Source organism: Dacryopinax primogenitus, assembly GCF_000292625.1.
Source record: "Dacryopinax primogenitus strain DJM-731 SS1 chromosome Unknown DACRYscaffold_11, whole genome shotgun sequence".
Classification (NCBI taxonomy): domain Eukaryota; kingdom Fungi; phylum Basidiomycota; class Dacrymycetes; order Dacrymycetales; family Dacrymycetaceae; genus Dacryopinax; species Dacryopinax primogenitus.
The window spans coordinates 1056980-1072484 of NW_024467208.1; the positions used below are offsets into that span (position 1 = coordinate 1056980).

A 15505-nucleotide genomic window follows, 5' to 3' on the forward strand; every position below is an offset into this window, starting at 1 on the left:
GCCCCGCCACGCAGTTCTCGCAGCAGGTCGGGAGGTCTGTCGAAGTCGGAGAATGCAGTGGTTGGGGCCATGTGGGCAGATCCGTCCGGGGACGGAGTCGATGCAAGGTCGGCGACCCCAACAGATGCACCGTTGGCGCTCCAAGTTCATCTAGGGAGGGAACCGTTAGCATAGTTCATGTATTTGCATGCACTCACCAAGGCTGTCTCACGGACAAGATGGTCCTTGTTGAAGCAAGGAAGGTTAGCACAAAGGTGCGATGTCTGGAGAGCTGGATCGACCTTGTTGGTCGGATCCTTCGCCAGCCATGCAATCGTATGCAGGCGATATTCGTATCGCTTGCTGGCGTTTCCGGGCCTGACGCTCACTACCGGGTAAGCTTTCTTGTGGAGAGCGGGTTTGTGAAGCCGACACCCCCTCTCATGCGTGCTAGCCAGCCAGCCGATCACTGTGCAGAGTTAGTTCAGCACATGAGGCAGAGGACATGCTCGCTACTTACTACTTCGCAAGGATTGTGACACACTCCTCGTATGTCAGGAGGTCCCACTTATTGACTTTCTCGTTCTTGTTGACGGTCTTGGGCGTCTTCCGGGGGAGGGGGGGTGCATCCTGGGTCGTTGATGAGGAGGTTTAGCAAGGTCACAGTGCTGATGACTGATTGGGGTTGAGGCGCGATGATGGGGATGGTGCGGGCACTCTGTTTCAGTATGTTGGGCACACAGGGGCTGCATGCGCAAGGGGCTGTTTCGAAGGGGCGGGATGAGCGCCTCACTGAAGTGAGAGCTGCGGGAACTAATTACGCGGAGGCTGATTACGACTTCCTTAGTATGTCCGGTGCAAATCGGATGTGTTTGGTTCCTCTGGTGGGCAGTCACGTGATTTTAGTCGGATAATCAACATTACGTAGTTGTCATCCTCCAAAAATAGGACAAGGCCTGCTTTCCCTAAAAATGGTGCCGACAAAGTCAGGGCAATGTAACACTCTGATTTCAGCTGCCAGATGATTCCAAACACAGTGCATATTTCGCCTAATTGCCTAATCGATGCCAGAAATCTAAACAGAACAAACAAGTATTGTACGCGCTGAAAGCGCCGTCGGCCTCGTCACCAGTCCGCAACACCCTCATGAAGGACGCGGATGCGACCAAGCTCGTCCGTCTGGAGGTAGCCGTTCCCATCCAGCCAGGGATAGCGTTGTTTGCGCGTCTCCTCATAAGCCTCGATCTCCTTCAGGTGCATGAATGTGAGAGAGATATCGTCGAGGCCCTCAAGCAGGCAGTGCTTGATGAAGGGATTGACGTTGAATGGGAACTTCTCCCCACTCTGGAGGACGACGACCTGGTTCGGGAGATCGACAGTGATTTCCTTACCGGCAGCAGCATCCTGAATGCACAGCTCGACCTGATCCTTGGTGAGTACAACGGGGAGAAGCCCGTTCTTCGTGCTGTTGTTGTAGAAGATCTCGCCGTAGCTTTCAGCAATGAATGCACGGAAGCCAAAGTCCTGGAGTGCCCAAGGCGCGTGCTCTCGAGAAGAACCACAGCCGAAGTTGTAGCGGGCGACGAGGATTTGTGACTTGCGCCATGGGTCTTTGTTAAGAACAAAGTCTGTGATCTCCTTGCCAGTCATAGCGTCGAAGCGCATAGGGCGGAAGAGACCCTCCGCGAGACCCTTCTTGCTGATCTTCTTCAGATACTCCTTGGGCAAGACCTGGTCCGTGTCGACATTGCTTTTATCCATGGGAGCAGCGATGCCTGTGAGCACACCGTCTACTCCAAACTTCGGAATACCACCCTTAACATCCTCGTGCTTGTGCAGGGGAGCCGGTACCTGCTTGCCAGCCTTGACCGCCTCAGCCACCTTCTCACCGAACGTGTGCGCAAGAGGGGCAAAAGGGTGCGCCTCGCCAACCTCTACCTTGGGTAGTGCGCTCCCCTGTGGCACAGCAGGGAGTTCGCGCACGTCCGTCACGTGTCCGCTGACAGCAGCGGCGGCGGCCATAGCAGGAGACATGAGATGCGTTCGGCCGCCCGTGCCCTGCCGGCCTTCGAAGTTCCTGTTGCTTGTGCTCGCGCAACGCTCGCCCGGTTGAAGCTTGTCCTCGTTCATAGCGAGGCACATGCTGCACCCTGCTTCACGCCAATCGAACCCAGCAGCTTTGAAGATTCTGTCGAGCCCCTCCGCCTCTGCCTGCAGCTTGATGTTTCCCGATCCGGGGACAACCATAGCGTACACACCCGCGGCGACCTTCCTGCCGTTGGCGACGGCCGCAGCGTTCCTCAGATCCTCGATACGGCTGTTGGTGCAAGAGCCGATGAACACCTTGTCCACCTTGATCTCTTCGATCGGTGTACCGGCTGTCAAACCCATGTACTCTAACATCCGCTCCATCGCCTTCCGCCTCTGCTCCGTCTCGGCGTTCGCTGGGTAGGGAACCATACCGGTGACGGGGGCGACCTCCTGGGGCGATGTGCCCCAGGTGATCGTAGGCGCAATATCTTCCGCCTTGATGAAGACTTCCGCGTCCCACTTTGCGTTTGGATCGCTGGCAAGCGAATCCCAGAACTTGACCGCTTCGTCCCACTTCTGGCCCTTGGGCGCCAGCGGACGGCCCTTGATGTACGCGTACGTCGTCTGGTCGGGCTTGACGACTCCACAGCGGGCACCAGCCTCGATGCTCATGTTGCACATACTCATACGCGCCTCCATGCTCATAGCCTCCACTGTGCTCCCGCAGTACTCGATCGCATGACCCGTCCCGCCCGCAGTGCCGATCACCCCGATGACATGGAGGATAAGATCCTTGGAGGTGACGTATGGGTGGAGGACACCGTCGATCTGGATCTTCATGTTCTTGCTGTGACGCTGGTAAGAGCATTGTGTGGCGAGCACGTGCTGAACCTCGGTCGTGCCGATGCCGAAGGCAATGGCGCCGAATGCGCCGTGCGTGGAGGTGTGGGAGTCGCCGCAGACGACCGTGCATCCGGGGAGAGTGAAGCCCTGCTCGGGACCGACGATCTAAGAGATATGCCGTGAGTAAGAGTGCGTATTGAGATATGTATTGCACGCACATGACAAATCCCTTGTCTCTTATCTGCCAAAGAGAAGTACACGACACCGTGTTCTTGGCAGTTCTTCTCCATAAGCACGACCTGGTGCCTCGCCTCAACATCGTTTATGAAGCTCTCGTCGTCCGTATACTTCTCCCTGTTGGCGGTGGGAGTATTGTGGTCTACGGTGCCAAGGGTGCTCTCCGGTCTGCGCACACGCCTGCCAGCTTCGTTGAGCCCGTCGAAGGCTTGCGGGGTGGAGACCTCATGGATGATGTGCCTGTCGATGTACAAGATGGTGGTACCATCCTCCTGGGTGTGTACGACGTGGTTATCCCAGATCTTGGGATGCTCAGCTACGCGCTGCGAGGGGACACGAGACTAAACGCACCTTGTCATAGAGAGTACGAGGCCCAGGTACAGGTTCCGGCATTGTTGGCAGTTACAGATGTCGTGCAGCAGTGATTCGATGATAGCAAGAGGAGAAGGCGTCCAAGCGCTGTCCTTCCCAAGCGGTTATGCTTATATCAAACCCTGTCATATGTCCGGTGTATGGTAAGAGGGCGCGCACGGACCCTCCGTCGTCCGAACGCACCGCAGAGCCGACGGAAGGGTAACGGCGATCTCGGCACGCGGACACTCGGGGCGCCGGCGCGGCACCGGCCCGGCATTCATATCTCGGCACATTTCACACAAATAATACACCGGCCCACTCTCCACACCTCCGGTCCCCCCCCCGGCTAACATATCGTGTGCATCTTACCAGCCTCTCATATCTCGTCGATTATCAGCATTCTACCAGCCCAGGCAAGAAGCAAATGATCGTTACTCATGAATTCATACCTTGAGCTTATCACGTGCAATTGTGTATCTTATAACAGGCACAACATGCATTCTTTGGTAGCATAGCCGTGCTCACCTCGACACCGGCCCGTCCCAATGTTCGAGATCTTCTCTTTGGCCAATGATACCCCCCAAATTTCCCAATCAACCCTTACAACGTCACCAACGCCGTGATCAGGGACCTTCTATCCCAGCCAGCATCGGCCGAAGGAGCCGCCCAACAGCAGGGCACACACGCCTCAGCTGTCGGAGTTATTCGGATAGGCCGCTGCGGCCGACGAGAACACGCAGGAATATTGTGCTGTAGTATGCTCCTCCTGTGCTACAATTCCGGGTCCTCAAGTTGGTCAATCAGCATAGATGCACTCCATTGGATTATGGTGATCACAGCGTCCTGCTCCGTCTCCGACCAAGATTATGGAACATGAATGTCAAGATCATCAAAAGGATCAACATCGAGTAGAGCTTGCCCGTAACTCTAGTCTGCCGGCCATACCAGCATATCTACGTTCTTTTCGATAACTCGGGCTACATATCGAGCCTTGGGCATTCTCTGCACCTTGATCTTCTACCGAACCTCTTTTTCGCTGCGGGACTGCCTTACCTCGGATGATCATCAACTTCTAGGACTTCATCAAATCTCCATAGGCCACCGCTACGTTGTGTACCTGTCTTCCGCTTGAGGTCTCCGATTCGCAAATGTGGGCAACACATTCGGACGAGCTCTCGGGCATGAATGGATCAACCGATGCCGCCGGATCGTAATTCATAACGAACTGATGCGCCCGTGAGCTTCTAGTCTTAACCAGGCATGCTCCGTCTCGTGGGAGCTTGCTAGGAGCAACTTCCAGGCGTCTTCTGACAACGACGATCCCGTTTCACTCACGCATGCTCTCTTCGTCAGACTCCAATGCGTAGCGTTCTCTACAATACTCAGTGCCCTACTATTTCATTGCGATGTAGATAATCTCAAGTATAGGTCTCTGTTCATCTATGAAGCGGCGCTTTTTGCAACAGAAGGCGACTGAAACATCGGCCATCCCTTGAGCCCATGTTTGTTAGCTTCAGCAGACCGATGCGCCGAGTTAGGCGCATCGTGTTCGATGTGGGGATGATTCCATCTCGTCGAGAAACACGTCCATGATCTTTCCGCTCTGTGGGCGTTCCGAGTTGTGCACTCTGTATAAATACTGACAAGAGACTGCGAGACGTCTCCAACAGCTTTCCAGCCACCTCCGCAACACAACCCAGTACAAGACATGCAACTCGCCTTGATCTCCAGTCTCGCCCTCATCGGCCTCTTCAGCACCGTTGCAACCGGCACGGTTCTGCCTCGCGTCGGTTGTCTGGGAACATACAAGTGTCCCAGCGAGACCGTTCACGGCGATCCTCTGGCGCATGAGTTCGACAATACTGACAGCATTGCTTGCTTCTATGGCACTCCCTTGCCTCCTGGCTCGGGAATTGGTCCGGTTGACCCTTCTTGTGACTACAATGCTGTATGCAGTTTCTCCTGGAGGTGAGACAAGGACTGATGACAAGCCTTTGTACAGACCACCGGTGCTCTGACCCAGACCAACATATTCCCGGAAGGCGAGTGTCCCGTCGTAGCTGCATGCTCGCTGCCCAAGAGGGCTTGAGCACTGGGACACAACAGAACGGCTGCGGTGGGAAGGCGAGGTTTATCGTATGATGTTGATCGCGCGATGTGTCTCTGTCTCGACAGTTTAAAGGCACAGAATGGGGCCCATTGTACATATCGCCGTTGTGAGATTTCGCGTGTATTGCCCATGTGTTCAGACCGGAAGAAAGATACTCATTGAACACCGGCACTGCGGAACGCGCTTCGTAAAATACACCTTGTTGCCCAGGATATATATGTAGATGACAGCCCCTTTCGATGCACGCCGAAACTGCTTAATCCCAAAGGTCGTCAAAGTCCATCCTTCCATCGAGGTCGATCATCCCGTCGTCGTCCATCCCTGTGTCCTTCTTGGGCACAGCTTGCGTTGGCTGGCCACCTTCCGTGCCAGGGTTGACACTCGGTGCCTCAGTCCCGCCTAAGAGAGAAGCGAAGTCCACCTCTGCACCCAAGGCACCGAAGTCCACCTCTTCTCCCAATGCCATCCCCGCTCCTCCCCTATCCATACTCTCCATCCCGCCTCGCAACCCTAACCCCTCCAGATCGCCCAGGCCCTCAAAATCAACCTCTCCCTCTCCCAGGCCCGGGAAATTCAGTTCCGGAAAGTCGTCCAAGTCAAAATTGATATCTCCCTCTACCCCTCGAATATCTCCTCCTCCTGTTCCTGTAAGGCCTGATCCGTCTTGTGCGAACTCACCATCCTCCAGGCCTGGGATAGAGAAATCGATACTGGCCAGATCTTCGAGTCCCTCCGGCTGGGCTTCTGCTTGTTCGGAAGGGAGAGCGCCTGTTTCGGGTTGCGGAGGAGCCTCTCCAAGAGAAGCGAGTATGTTTATCCCCGCCCCGTCCTTTCTCGGCTCGTAGTTTCCGAGTCCTGGTACGCCAGAGACCCCAACTTCTTCCCTCGCTTCTGACATGGGCGGAACTGGCCCGGGCATGTCAAGAAAGTCCAGGTCCATCCCTTCTATCCCTCCACCCTGCACGGGTCCCAGCTCGCCAGCCCCGGAAGAGCCAGGTCTGCTCCCCTCCTGCGGCGGCCGGAAGTAGTCGATCCCCATCCCCAACTGCTCATGCTCGATCCGTGCGGGGCTCATGAGTCCCCTCCCATGGACAGGCAGCTGGGATTGGGATTGATGCGGGCTCATCTGCAGCTGCAACGCCATCGCATGCGGCGACATCTGAAGCTGCGGGACTTGCATCTGCATCTGCAACGCCTGGATTGTGGAGAGATCCACCATTCCTCCCACACCTTGGAGTGCCGACAGCAGTTCGGGGGGGAGCATCTGTCCTGTCGGGCTCTGAGCTGCACCGGCGCGCTTAGGCGCAAGCGTGACAGGAGAGACGAGTTCTGGCTGGAGGCCAAAGAGCTTTGTTGAGGACAGGTCAAGCGAAAGTCCGGGGTGGTTGTGTAGCCTTCCCGTGCCGGGAGGGAAGCCGTCCGCTCCTTGCTGCGGGGCAGAGGGGCCGGGAGCGAGCGTAGACGCGGGAAGGGCGGAGAGGTGCACTGCACTTGGTCTTGGGAATGCTGAGGGACGCTGGGGGTAGTCAGGTAGTCGGGTGTTCAGTGGGGGTGGATGGGGACGGTCGGACGTCGCGGGACGTGGAGATGTGGGCTGGGAGAGCAGCGGCCCGGTTGCGGTGAGCGGTGGGGTGGTAGCTGCACGGGAAGAGACGCGTGGAGGGGGGAGGAGAGCAGCATGTTCCGCTTCTTTCCGTCGCTGGATTTCCGCGTATATCAGTCCGTAGGACTTGAGCTGCCTGGCGTTAGGATGTGTTGCGAGGAGGAGGACGTTGGCGTACGAGTGCAGCCTCAATCTCGTCACATGCTTCGTCGAACCTGTCCACTTCCCTCGCAAGACAACTGCTCAGCGCATACGGTGCTTGTGTAACAAATTGTGTTACCCCTCTTTAAACAGATCATAGAATCAGACTCGTTTCGACAGCCAGGAGGGATTGGACTCACAGGCGTCGAACATTGTTCTGGAACCGCATGATATCCCCTGCTCTCAAGGCGGCGGCCTTGAATGCCATCACAAGCCGGTCCACCTCGTCGGACATGAGGGGTTTGGTCTGGGTGTGCAGGGGGATGTCGGGGGAAGGGATGTCTATCGGTAGCGGTGCGGTTTGGGAAGTGGAAGGCGCGTCGACCGTCGTAGGGGCGGGAGGTGCACTCGTCACCGAAGGCTGCTCTACCGGCGTTCCCTGCACCAATGTAACAGGGGTAGTCCCAGACGGTACAGACCCGACAGCGGTGGGAGTGCTGCTCGATGGTCCAGCAGGAGAGGCACTGGCGGCTTGAGCGACTGGCGCTGAGCGCTGTTGGAGCGCGGCAGCGAGGGTCGGGTTGCTCGGTGCTTGTGGGGGTAGACGGCGAGGTTTTGGTTGTGTAGACATTGATTTTCCAGACAGATGTTACAAGGAGTTGTATGATGAGAAAACAACAAGCAACAAGAAAAAAAAAGAGTAGAGTTGAATTGTTGATTCAATGATTAGAGGTCAACTGAGCAAAGTGAACTAACCGCCGAGACAGTGGCTCTATCTCCGATGACAGGAAGGCGGACAATTCAGATCTTGCTTGATAAACTTGTACCTACGATCTGTCCAGGTTTCCGACTTCAATGATACCTCCAAAGCGTTTTTCTCCACGTATTGAATTACACCGAACTAATCGCGGACCGATTGACTTTGGCCAAAGGAATCAACCGACAGCATTACTTTCACCGCACAAATTGAGGCACATCTTGACTATCGCCGAACGAATCGACAGACCGCTTGACCTCGTCAGATGCACTATATACTCATAGAGGCGGAATAAGCTCTACAGGACTACGGGGCTCCTTTTCCCCCTGTATATATAACTTCACCGCCGGCGTTTCCGCTTGTACCCGACGCCGCTCGGACACATCCTGTCAGCTTCGAGGTGTATGCCAATGCACTGCGACCTTCTGTCAAGGAAAACCTATAAGAGAAGTCGTTGGAACATTACTATGCCCCAAGCTGGTCTTCACCGCACAGTACGGATGGCACTGTATATTACTGTACACGCCATGTTAGGTGCGCATGTCACCTGTCACCACCACCGTTGGCTGTGCAAAATTTCCCTGTGTCACCGCGTTGAGATAGCTTTGCGCACTTTTCCAGCAGTGTTTATGTACATGGCATGGTATGTATCTAGTCAGCAGTATTATGTCTGCAAACATATCTTCAAGCACATTTCCGTACTCCTCAGCTGCCATTGCTGTGTCGACTTGAGTGAAACCTAATTCTGCCTCATCGTCTTCTGGGAGTCAGACTGATTCTCTTTATGCCTCTGCTAATCCCTCCTCTTCCTCTCCCTCAACAACTCCCTTGCCCTGGACCATCCCCTTGCTGCCTGCATCTGCATCTCCGGTCTGTCACGCTCACAGATATCCTCATCTGATACCATTCTTGCACCGCTTTGAGCTCAGAATTCTTCTCTGCAGACAGTAGATATATAAGCAAGGAGCCTGCCAGGTGCATATCAGTCCGGTAAAAGAGCGTATTGAATGAGCCGCGGTTATAATCTGCGCACTGTCACCAACAATGACCGGAACTGCGCAGATGACAACGAAAAGTTTTACTTCCGTGGAAGCAATTCCCCATTAGGGTCTGCGCACCTAACATGGCACGTACAATATTCCTTCTCGCTCGAGAGGACAGCAAGTACTATACGCCACACAACCTCTTTGTCTCACAAGCGCCCCAGCAACATGATGCTTCGGCCCAAACTCGTCCTTCTCTTCTCCGTATTCCCAGCTATCACAATAGCCAGTGCTCTCCCTGGCCCTCGCCAGGCCGGAAGGACCTCTCACGCGTGGTCGTAGCTATGGTTAACCTGGTTTCTGAACTGTATTCTCGCTCCTTCAACAGCGAAGAGTGTGAGCAACCTCTCGTATCCCGCCAATGGAAACCCGAGGTACGTGGCTATCGTTACGTAATATGGGTAGTGGGCCATTGAAAGAACTGGCAAACTAGGTCAATGATAGAGTGACGCATAGACAAGGAGAAATTATAGAATAGAGATACAAGGGGCAGCACATGATGGTAAAGTAAAATCTCTCCTGTGCATTGGCAATTTTACGCAATAGGCCAATGGAAACTCAGCGGGGTATTTAACAGAGCCAGAGGCGGAGCGGGAGTCATATTGGATGAAGCAGGCATTGAAGAAGTGCGCGGGAACCCCCTTGACCAATGAGGCTCAAGAGGACGGCGGTCAGGGATGAGTCATCGCAGAACCGCGAGTGAGCAGCATGATAGAAAGTCAACCCGCGGGTAAGAACATCCTACTAGCGCTTGCGACGACAGTTCTAGAATCTCGAGCCGAGAGTTGCCATCTGGAGCATCCGGTTCGACGAGGGAGCGCTGGAACGAAGTCCGGAGAGGACCGAGGCTGGTCGTTCACGCGAAAGGGATTCTCCAGCGATTACGATGACATAAGAAGAACGGAGGTGGAAGACGGCGATGGAGGAATTTGAGAATGGCGTCCAGAACGAGGAGATGTTGTTCCGACCGGGTGACCAAGAGTACTTGATACTACGAGGAAGTAGACAGCAGAGGAACGAATAGCCCACGGAGATTGTGTGCTGCGCGGGAGACACATCCACTGCGGCCAGATCAAGCTTCCTCTGCCAATAGCGCTGCAGCAACGAGAGGGAGGTATTTCCGGCGTACAGGGAGGTAGCTCAGGATGATACCTCACTGAGTCCGCAGCAGTCGGTTGTTGGACACGTTGGTGCTTGTAAGTTGCGGGTGATAAGCAGACGTGGGACGTTCGCGGTGCAACCGTCAAAAGAAGGATGATGGATGATGGAAGGCTGGAGTGATGGTTAAGGGATGGTGACTGTTGGAGGACGAAATATGATGGATGACCTCATACCTCCACACTAGGACAGAACCTACTGAACTCGTGCAGGCCGGCTAACTAAATCCTCTCCAACGGTCGCTGGTCCTCTGATTCGCGGGCCGAAGATCGGGCAAGGCGGGCATTTGGCCGGGCAACGTTAGAAGAAGAAGGCTTGGCGACAACTGTTACGTCGGTTGTGGTCGAGCCACTTGCAGGTGAGTTGTTTTCAACAGAACTGCGCACGGTGCGTGTCTCGCTCAGAGAATGAATAATCCTACTCCACCGAAGGTATCAACCAGTCGTCCTGCCTATAGTTCATCATCACACGGGCGAAAGGCAGTGGAGGAGGACAAGTCGGTCCTTTTTCTCTTCCTCTTGGATGCTGTGCTGGGTGGCCTGATTTAGTGATTTGATGTACTGAAATAATAAATGCACGCGACAGGACCCTGATCGACGGTTAGAACATCCATGACGCGACATTAATTTCTTTTTCTTCTGGGGACACCATGCAATGGCCCGCCGGCTAGTAAAGTGGGCCAAGTTACATCGGCCTCCCCCCGTTGTTATTCAGTTTTACCTACTATCAGACTGGGCGACAATTAATCATTCCACTAGCACGGTTACCATCGTACCTGAACAGTGAGCCTTATAATACCCTCAACACACACTACTCGCTACCCCATATACATCGATCATGTCACCCTCATCCACCATCCACTCAGGCAACACAACCCCTACCCTCGTACCCTCAGACATCGACGACGACGACCACTCCGTCGACACACATGCCAAGGTCAAAGTAGCTATCATAGGCTCAGGCCTGGCAGGTCTCACAGCCGCGTACAAACTCAACACCCACCCCAGCAGGGCGTACGAGGTCCATTTGTTCGAACAAGTGCGCCCTTCCCCCCTGTTGCACCCGCACACCGCTAACAGGCGCAGGCAGCAGAGATAGGCATGGACTCTGCTTCTGTCATTCTTCCCATCCCTATTTCCGACAACGGGGAAGTACGGACAGAACAAGTGCATATAGACGTGCCGATGCGTTCTTTCCAAGGGGGTTACTACGCCCGTCTCATGGCGCTCTACTCTGAGCTGGGGCTCAAGCCGGTCGCAAAGGACTTTTCCTATTCCTTCAGCTACGTTTCGCCTCTTGCGCTGCTGCCTGCGGAAGGGGAGGGAGAGCAGGGGAGAGAAAGGCTACGCACAAAGCTGTTGCATAATGGTGCGAACGGGCGGCGCGGGCTCGGCCTGCCTGCGGAACTCCGATTTCCAGAACTGAGGGCATACGACCCCGAGTCCCTGCTCAAGTGGTCCCGGTGTGCGGCATACAACCTCTCCCTCTTCGCGGCGACCTGCCTCTGGCTCTTGGTGCTCAACATCTACATCCTACTCCTCTCTTTCCCCCTTTTCCGGCCAGACCCGCACACTACCCTGAGGGAATGGAGCGAGTCGGTGCGCCCCAGGAGCTGGCTCCTGCGCTGGACGGGAGCGGGAAAGCAGTGGGATAACTTAATGGACGAGATTGTCGTTCCCCTCTTTTCTGCCGTCTGTACTTGCTCCACTGAGGACGTATGGCGGTATCCTGCTGAAGAGATACTCGGTGCGTGCCCTTCCCCGACCCAGTTAGCGACTACTAACGATGGCGACAGAGTACATCTACCTCACTATTGGCACGCACCACTATACCGTCCCCGGCGGGTCGGCAGCCGTGATTCGTGCGCTCACGACCACCCTCCCCAGCTCGCAGATCCATCTCTCGAGCGCGGTCGACTCGCTCTCCCACTCCTGGCGCTCGAGGCTCACAGCCCTCTGCACCTCGAGCGAAAGCCTAGGAGAGTACGATCATGTCATCCTAGCCACCCAACCGTCCGTCGCCGCCCTTCTACTCGAGGGGCTCCTCTTCTCCGACTCCGAGGGAGGGGAGATCCGCGCACTCAGGGAAACAGCGCTCTCCGTCCCCCAAGCAAGGGCAGAAGTCGTCACCCACACGTGGAACGGCCTACTTCCCTCTGACGAGGGAGACGAGCGAGACCTGAACCTAGTAACATTCTCTGTTCTTCCTGGGAAAGGCCCCGCCCAATCCGGAGCAGAAAAACAGCCCATAATGGCCACGCACGTCGTCCCCCTGCCTCACGGTACGCACCCAAGCCAACCAAGAGTGTTCCAAACAACGAACCCGCTCCCGCTGCGCTCACTCTCTATCCCCGAGAAACACGTGCTCTCGCGTACGGTGTTTGCGAGGGCGTACGTGGATGTGCGCTCGAAAGGTGCGCTGGAGCAGGACGTGCTGAATGTGACGAGGAGTAAATGGGCTCGGCAGGTGGAGAATGGACGGGCGCAGGGTGGGGGAGGGGCGGGGGTATGGCTAGTGGGCAGTTGGGTAGGAGGGGGGATCCCCCTGCTCGAAGGGTGTGTGAAGAGTGCGGAACTGGTGGTGCGGGGGATCACCACGCGCTCTGATCATGCGCGGGAGCGGCAGTGGGAGGGAGTAAAAGGCCAGGAGAGGATGAAAGCTGGGCAAGTGACGTGGACTCTGGAGAAAGTACACCGTGCGGTGCGGGTAGGGTGGGAAGGGGCCAAGGTGGGGTGGTGGATGGCGGAAGATGTTGTAAGGCTTGGGTGGTGGACCTTGACAGAAGGTGAGGAGAGGGAGAAATTGAAGGTATTGTAAAGTGTCGGATGGGATAGAAGAGGATGATTGTTGTATAGTTATTCATAATGCGATAGATTTGTCGAAGTATTCTTTATCAAGTAGATAGTTAGGACTAATGACATTAGATAAACTTCATGTTATACTGAGAGAGGGGAGAAAAGCTTTTAGACTTGTGAGAGATGAGTCCTCGAGACGGGAGATATTTTTCTTGTCTTTGTATTTTCTGATGAGAATATACGACCGACTTGTACGAGTAGTTGAGGCTTGAATTGATATGGTGTACTGATTGATAGTGAATGTTGTGGTGGTCGCTGATGAACAGAGTGTGCGGGTATGATGACCGAACAGATGTAAATATTCCATGAATTATTGATACCATTGCACAACTCGCCCACTCTTCACTACTCTTTCCATAAATTGTTCATTAACATTGCACAATCTCTTTTGCTCACTTTCACTCTCAATGGCAGCATACTATATACTAGGCGTACACCGTACTGTTCTCATCACCGCACTCTTCAATATACTCACAGCGTACGCCTTCCTCGCCCTGCTCAAGCAACACACACATCCCAGCCCACTCTCTCTCGAATTCCCCACCCTCTTAGCCTACCTCTCTACTCCAACAATATCCATTCTCCACCCACTCACACTTCCCGCACTCCTCCCACCCGAATATCCAAAACTACTCCGACTTGCAGCTGCTGCACTCGCTTGCCTCGTCGCTTGGAGACAGTACCTTCCAGAGCCATACGGTTTGCACCACGTACAGCTGAACGAATCCGGTGCGGAATGGGGGAACATGGGATTATGGGAGCCTGGAAGGGCTGGCTTCGAGCGTGCAGCAGAGGCACTCGCGTTGCGTGTTATCGCTGCAGGGAGGTGTAAGAAAGGAGGAAAGGTACTCGGTACGTCCTCCTCCTCCTCTCCTACTACTAGACTGACAGTAAACAGACGTTGGACATGGCACAGGCGACTCTCTTCTCCTTCATCTCCAGCATCCAAGCGTTCCTCGACCCTCCCTCCTGGTGGGTATAACCTCCCTTGCCGAGCAACACACGCGCTCTCACTCTCGTCTGCGAACCTACGCCCTTCCCTCCTCATCCACCACCGTCCGGCTCTTCCAGGGCGACGCTATCTCCCGTCCTCCCCTCTTCGCGCCGGTACTATTCGGTCACTACGCAAAAGGCAAACACGAACACCCCCTGTACTGGGACTCCAGTTTCCCGCTGTTCGACAGCATCCTCTCCATCGACAGCGCATACCACTATTCCCCCCGCGCGGCCTTTTTCTCCCAGGCCTTTCGCCGCCTCGCACCAGGTGGAACACTTGCACTCGCCGACGTTCTCTTCGCTCCTCCGGAAGAGACCAGTCTGGGACAACGGGCAGCACGCGAGGGGCTCGCAGCCCTTATGTCCGTCCCCCTCACGAACCTCGTCCAGGAATGCGAGTACACGTCCCAGCTGCAGCGACTCGGGTTCACCGACGTGCGGATCGAGGATGTCACCCCGAGCGTCTTTCCCGGGTTTGGGAAGTATCTTGCTAGCCGGGGGGGCGCGTGGGCGGGGTTCGCAAATGTTGTAACATGCTGGAGGTGGGCGGGTGCTAGGGTTGTGCTTGTGAGTGCTAGGAAGGAGGGGGAAGCTGTGCTGGGGTTGGAACCGAGGCCTAGTAAGCGAGTGGAGGAGGAGAGGGAGAAGCAGGACTGAGCTCTTGGATGGCGAGGGGGATAGTATCGACCAGGGGGGAGCAACTTGCGATCAGAGGGCTACGATACGCGATGATACGTTGCGCGACCGAGTGCGTATGGACTGTTAATGGAGATCGGATCGAGAAGGAGCGAGCAACTTTCACCCAGACTTCTCTCAACTAAACAGTGATGTTGTATCGCCCCACATGCAGCCCCCGTGTATTCAACATAGTGGATCCGAGTTCCCGCACTGTTATATCCGACCATCCCCCCTGTCACGCCTCAACCCCAATCAGTCATCAGCACTGTGACCTTGCTAAACCTCCTCATCAACGACCCAGGATGCACCCCCCCTCCCCCGGAAGACGCCCAAGACCGTCAACAAGAACGAGAAAGTCAATAAGTGGGACCTCCTGACATACGAGGAGTGTGTCACAATCCTTGCGAAGTAGTAAGTAGCGAGCATGTCCTCTGCCTCATGTGCTGAACTAACTCTGCACAGTGATCGGCTGGCTGGCTAGCACGCATGAGAGGGGGTGTCGGCTTCACAAACCCGCTCTCCACAAGAAAGCTTACCCGGTAGTGAGCGTCAGGCCCGGAAACGCCAGCAAGCGATACGAATATCGCCTGCATACGATTGCATGGCTGGCGAAGGATCCGACCAACAAGGTCGATCCAGCTCTCCAGACATCGCACCTTTGTGCTAACCTTCCTTGCTTCAACAAGGACCATCTTGTCCGTGAGACAGCCTTGGTGAGTG

At 55.3% G+C, this 15505-nt stretch overlaps 6 protein-coding genes across 6 annotated transcripts; 4 read left to right on the forward strand and 2 right to left on the reverse strand.

Moving 5' to 3' along the window:
* Positions 1-1028: 1028 nt before the first annotated feature.
* DACRYDRAFT_95366 (uncharacterized protein) lies at positions 1029-3517 on the reverse strand. Its single transcript, XM_040777294.1, has 3 exons — positions 3442-3517; positions 3072-3392; positions 1029-3018 (listed from the first exon to the last, which is right to left on the reverse strand). The coding sequence occupies exons 1-3, from the start codon at positions 3481-3483 to the stop codon at positions 1105-1107; spliced, it is 2277 nt and encodes a 758-aa protein (XP_040628108.1). The 5' UTR covers positions 3484-3517; the 3' UTR covers positions 1029-1104.
* A 1516-nt stretch (positions 3518-5033) lies between these two features.
* Positions 5034-5533, forward strand: DACRYDRAFT_108542 (uncharacterized protein; the record flags this gene model as incomplete). Its single annotated transcript, XM_040768672.1, has 3 exons — positions 5034-5049; positions 5115-5392; positions 5447-5533. 3 exons carry the CDS (start codon positions 5034-5036, stop codon positions 5531-5533), a joined length of 381 nt encoding a protein of 126 aa, XP_040628109.1.
* A 277-nt stretch (positions 5534-5810) lies between these two features.
* On the reverse strand, positions 5811-7929 carry DACRYDRAFT_108543 (uncharacterized protein; the record flags this gene model as incomplete). The annotated part of the gene is made up of 3 exons (XM_040768673.1): positions 5811-7289; positions 7336-7441; positions 7499-7929. The coding sequence occupies 3 exons, from the start codon at positions 7927-7929 to the stop codon at positions 5811-5813; spliced, it is 2016 nt and encodes a 671-aa protein (XP_040628110.1).
* Positions 7930-9245: 1316 nt separating this feature from the next.
* DACRYDRAFT_22955 (uncharacterized protein) lies at positions 9246-10862 on the forward strand. The gene is made up of 2 exons (XM_040773031.1): positions 9246-9472; positions 9532-10862. The coding sequence occupies exon 2, from the start codon at positions 9807-9809 to the stop codon at positions 10029-10031; it is 225 nt and encodes a 74-aa protein (XP_040628111.1). The 5' UTR covers positions 9246-9472; positions 9532-9806; the 3' UTR covers positions 10032-10862.
* Positions 10863-11093: 231 nt separating this feature from the next.
* DACRYDRAFT_108544 (uncharacterized protein) lies at positions 11094-13073 on the forward strand (the record flags this gene model as incomplete). Its single annotated transcript, XM_040768674.1, has 3 exons — positions 11094-11294; positions 11342-12002; positions 12052-13073. The coding sequence occupies 3 exons, from the start codon at positions 11094-11096 to the stop codon at positions 13071-13073; spliced, it is 1884 nt and encodes a 627-aa protein (XP_040628112.1).
* A 445-nt stretch (positions 13074-13518) lies between these two features.
* Positions 13519-15266, forward strand: DACRYDRAFT_108545 (S-adenosyl-L-methionine-dependent methyltransferase; the record flags this gene model as incomplete). The annotated part of the gene is made up of 4 exons (XM_040768675.1): positions 13519-13963; positions 14010-14674; positions 15087-15196; positions 15248-15266. 4 exons carry the CDS (start codon positions 13519-13521, stop codon positions 15264-15266), a joined length of 1239 nt encoding a protein of 412 aa, XP_040628113.1.
* Between the last annotated feature and the right edge of the window lie 239 nt (positions 15267-15505).

Coding starts and splice junctions, on each gene's coding strand:
- DACRYDRAFT_95366 (XM_040777294.1), bottom strand. CDS start 3,483: ATGCCGGAACCTGTACCTGGGCCTCGTACTCTCTATGACAAG. Junction 3,393..3,441: donor CTCGTACTCTCTATGACAAG/GTGCGTTTAGTC, acceptor GAGCATCCCAAG/ATCTGGGATAACCACGTCGT. Junction 3,019..3,071: donor AGAGACAAGGGATTTGTCAT/GTGCGTGCAATA, acceptor CATATCTCTTAG/ATCGTCGGTCCCGAGCAGGG.
- DACRYDRAFT_22955 (XM_040773031.1), top strand. CDS start 9,807: ATGATAGAAAGTCAACCCGCGGGTAAGAACATCCTACTAGCGCTTGCG.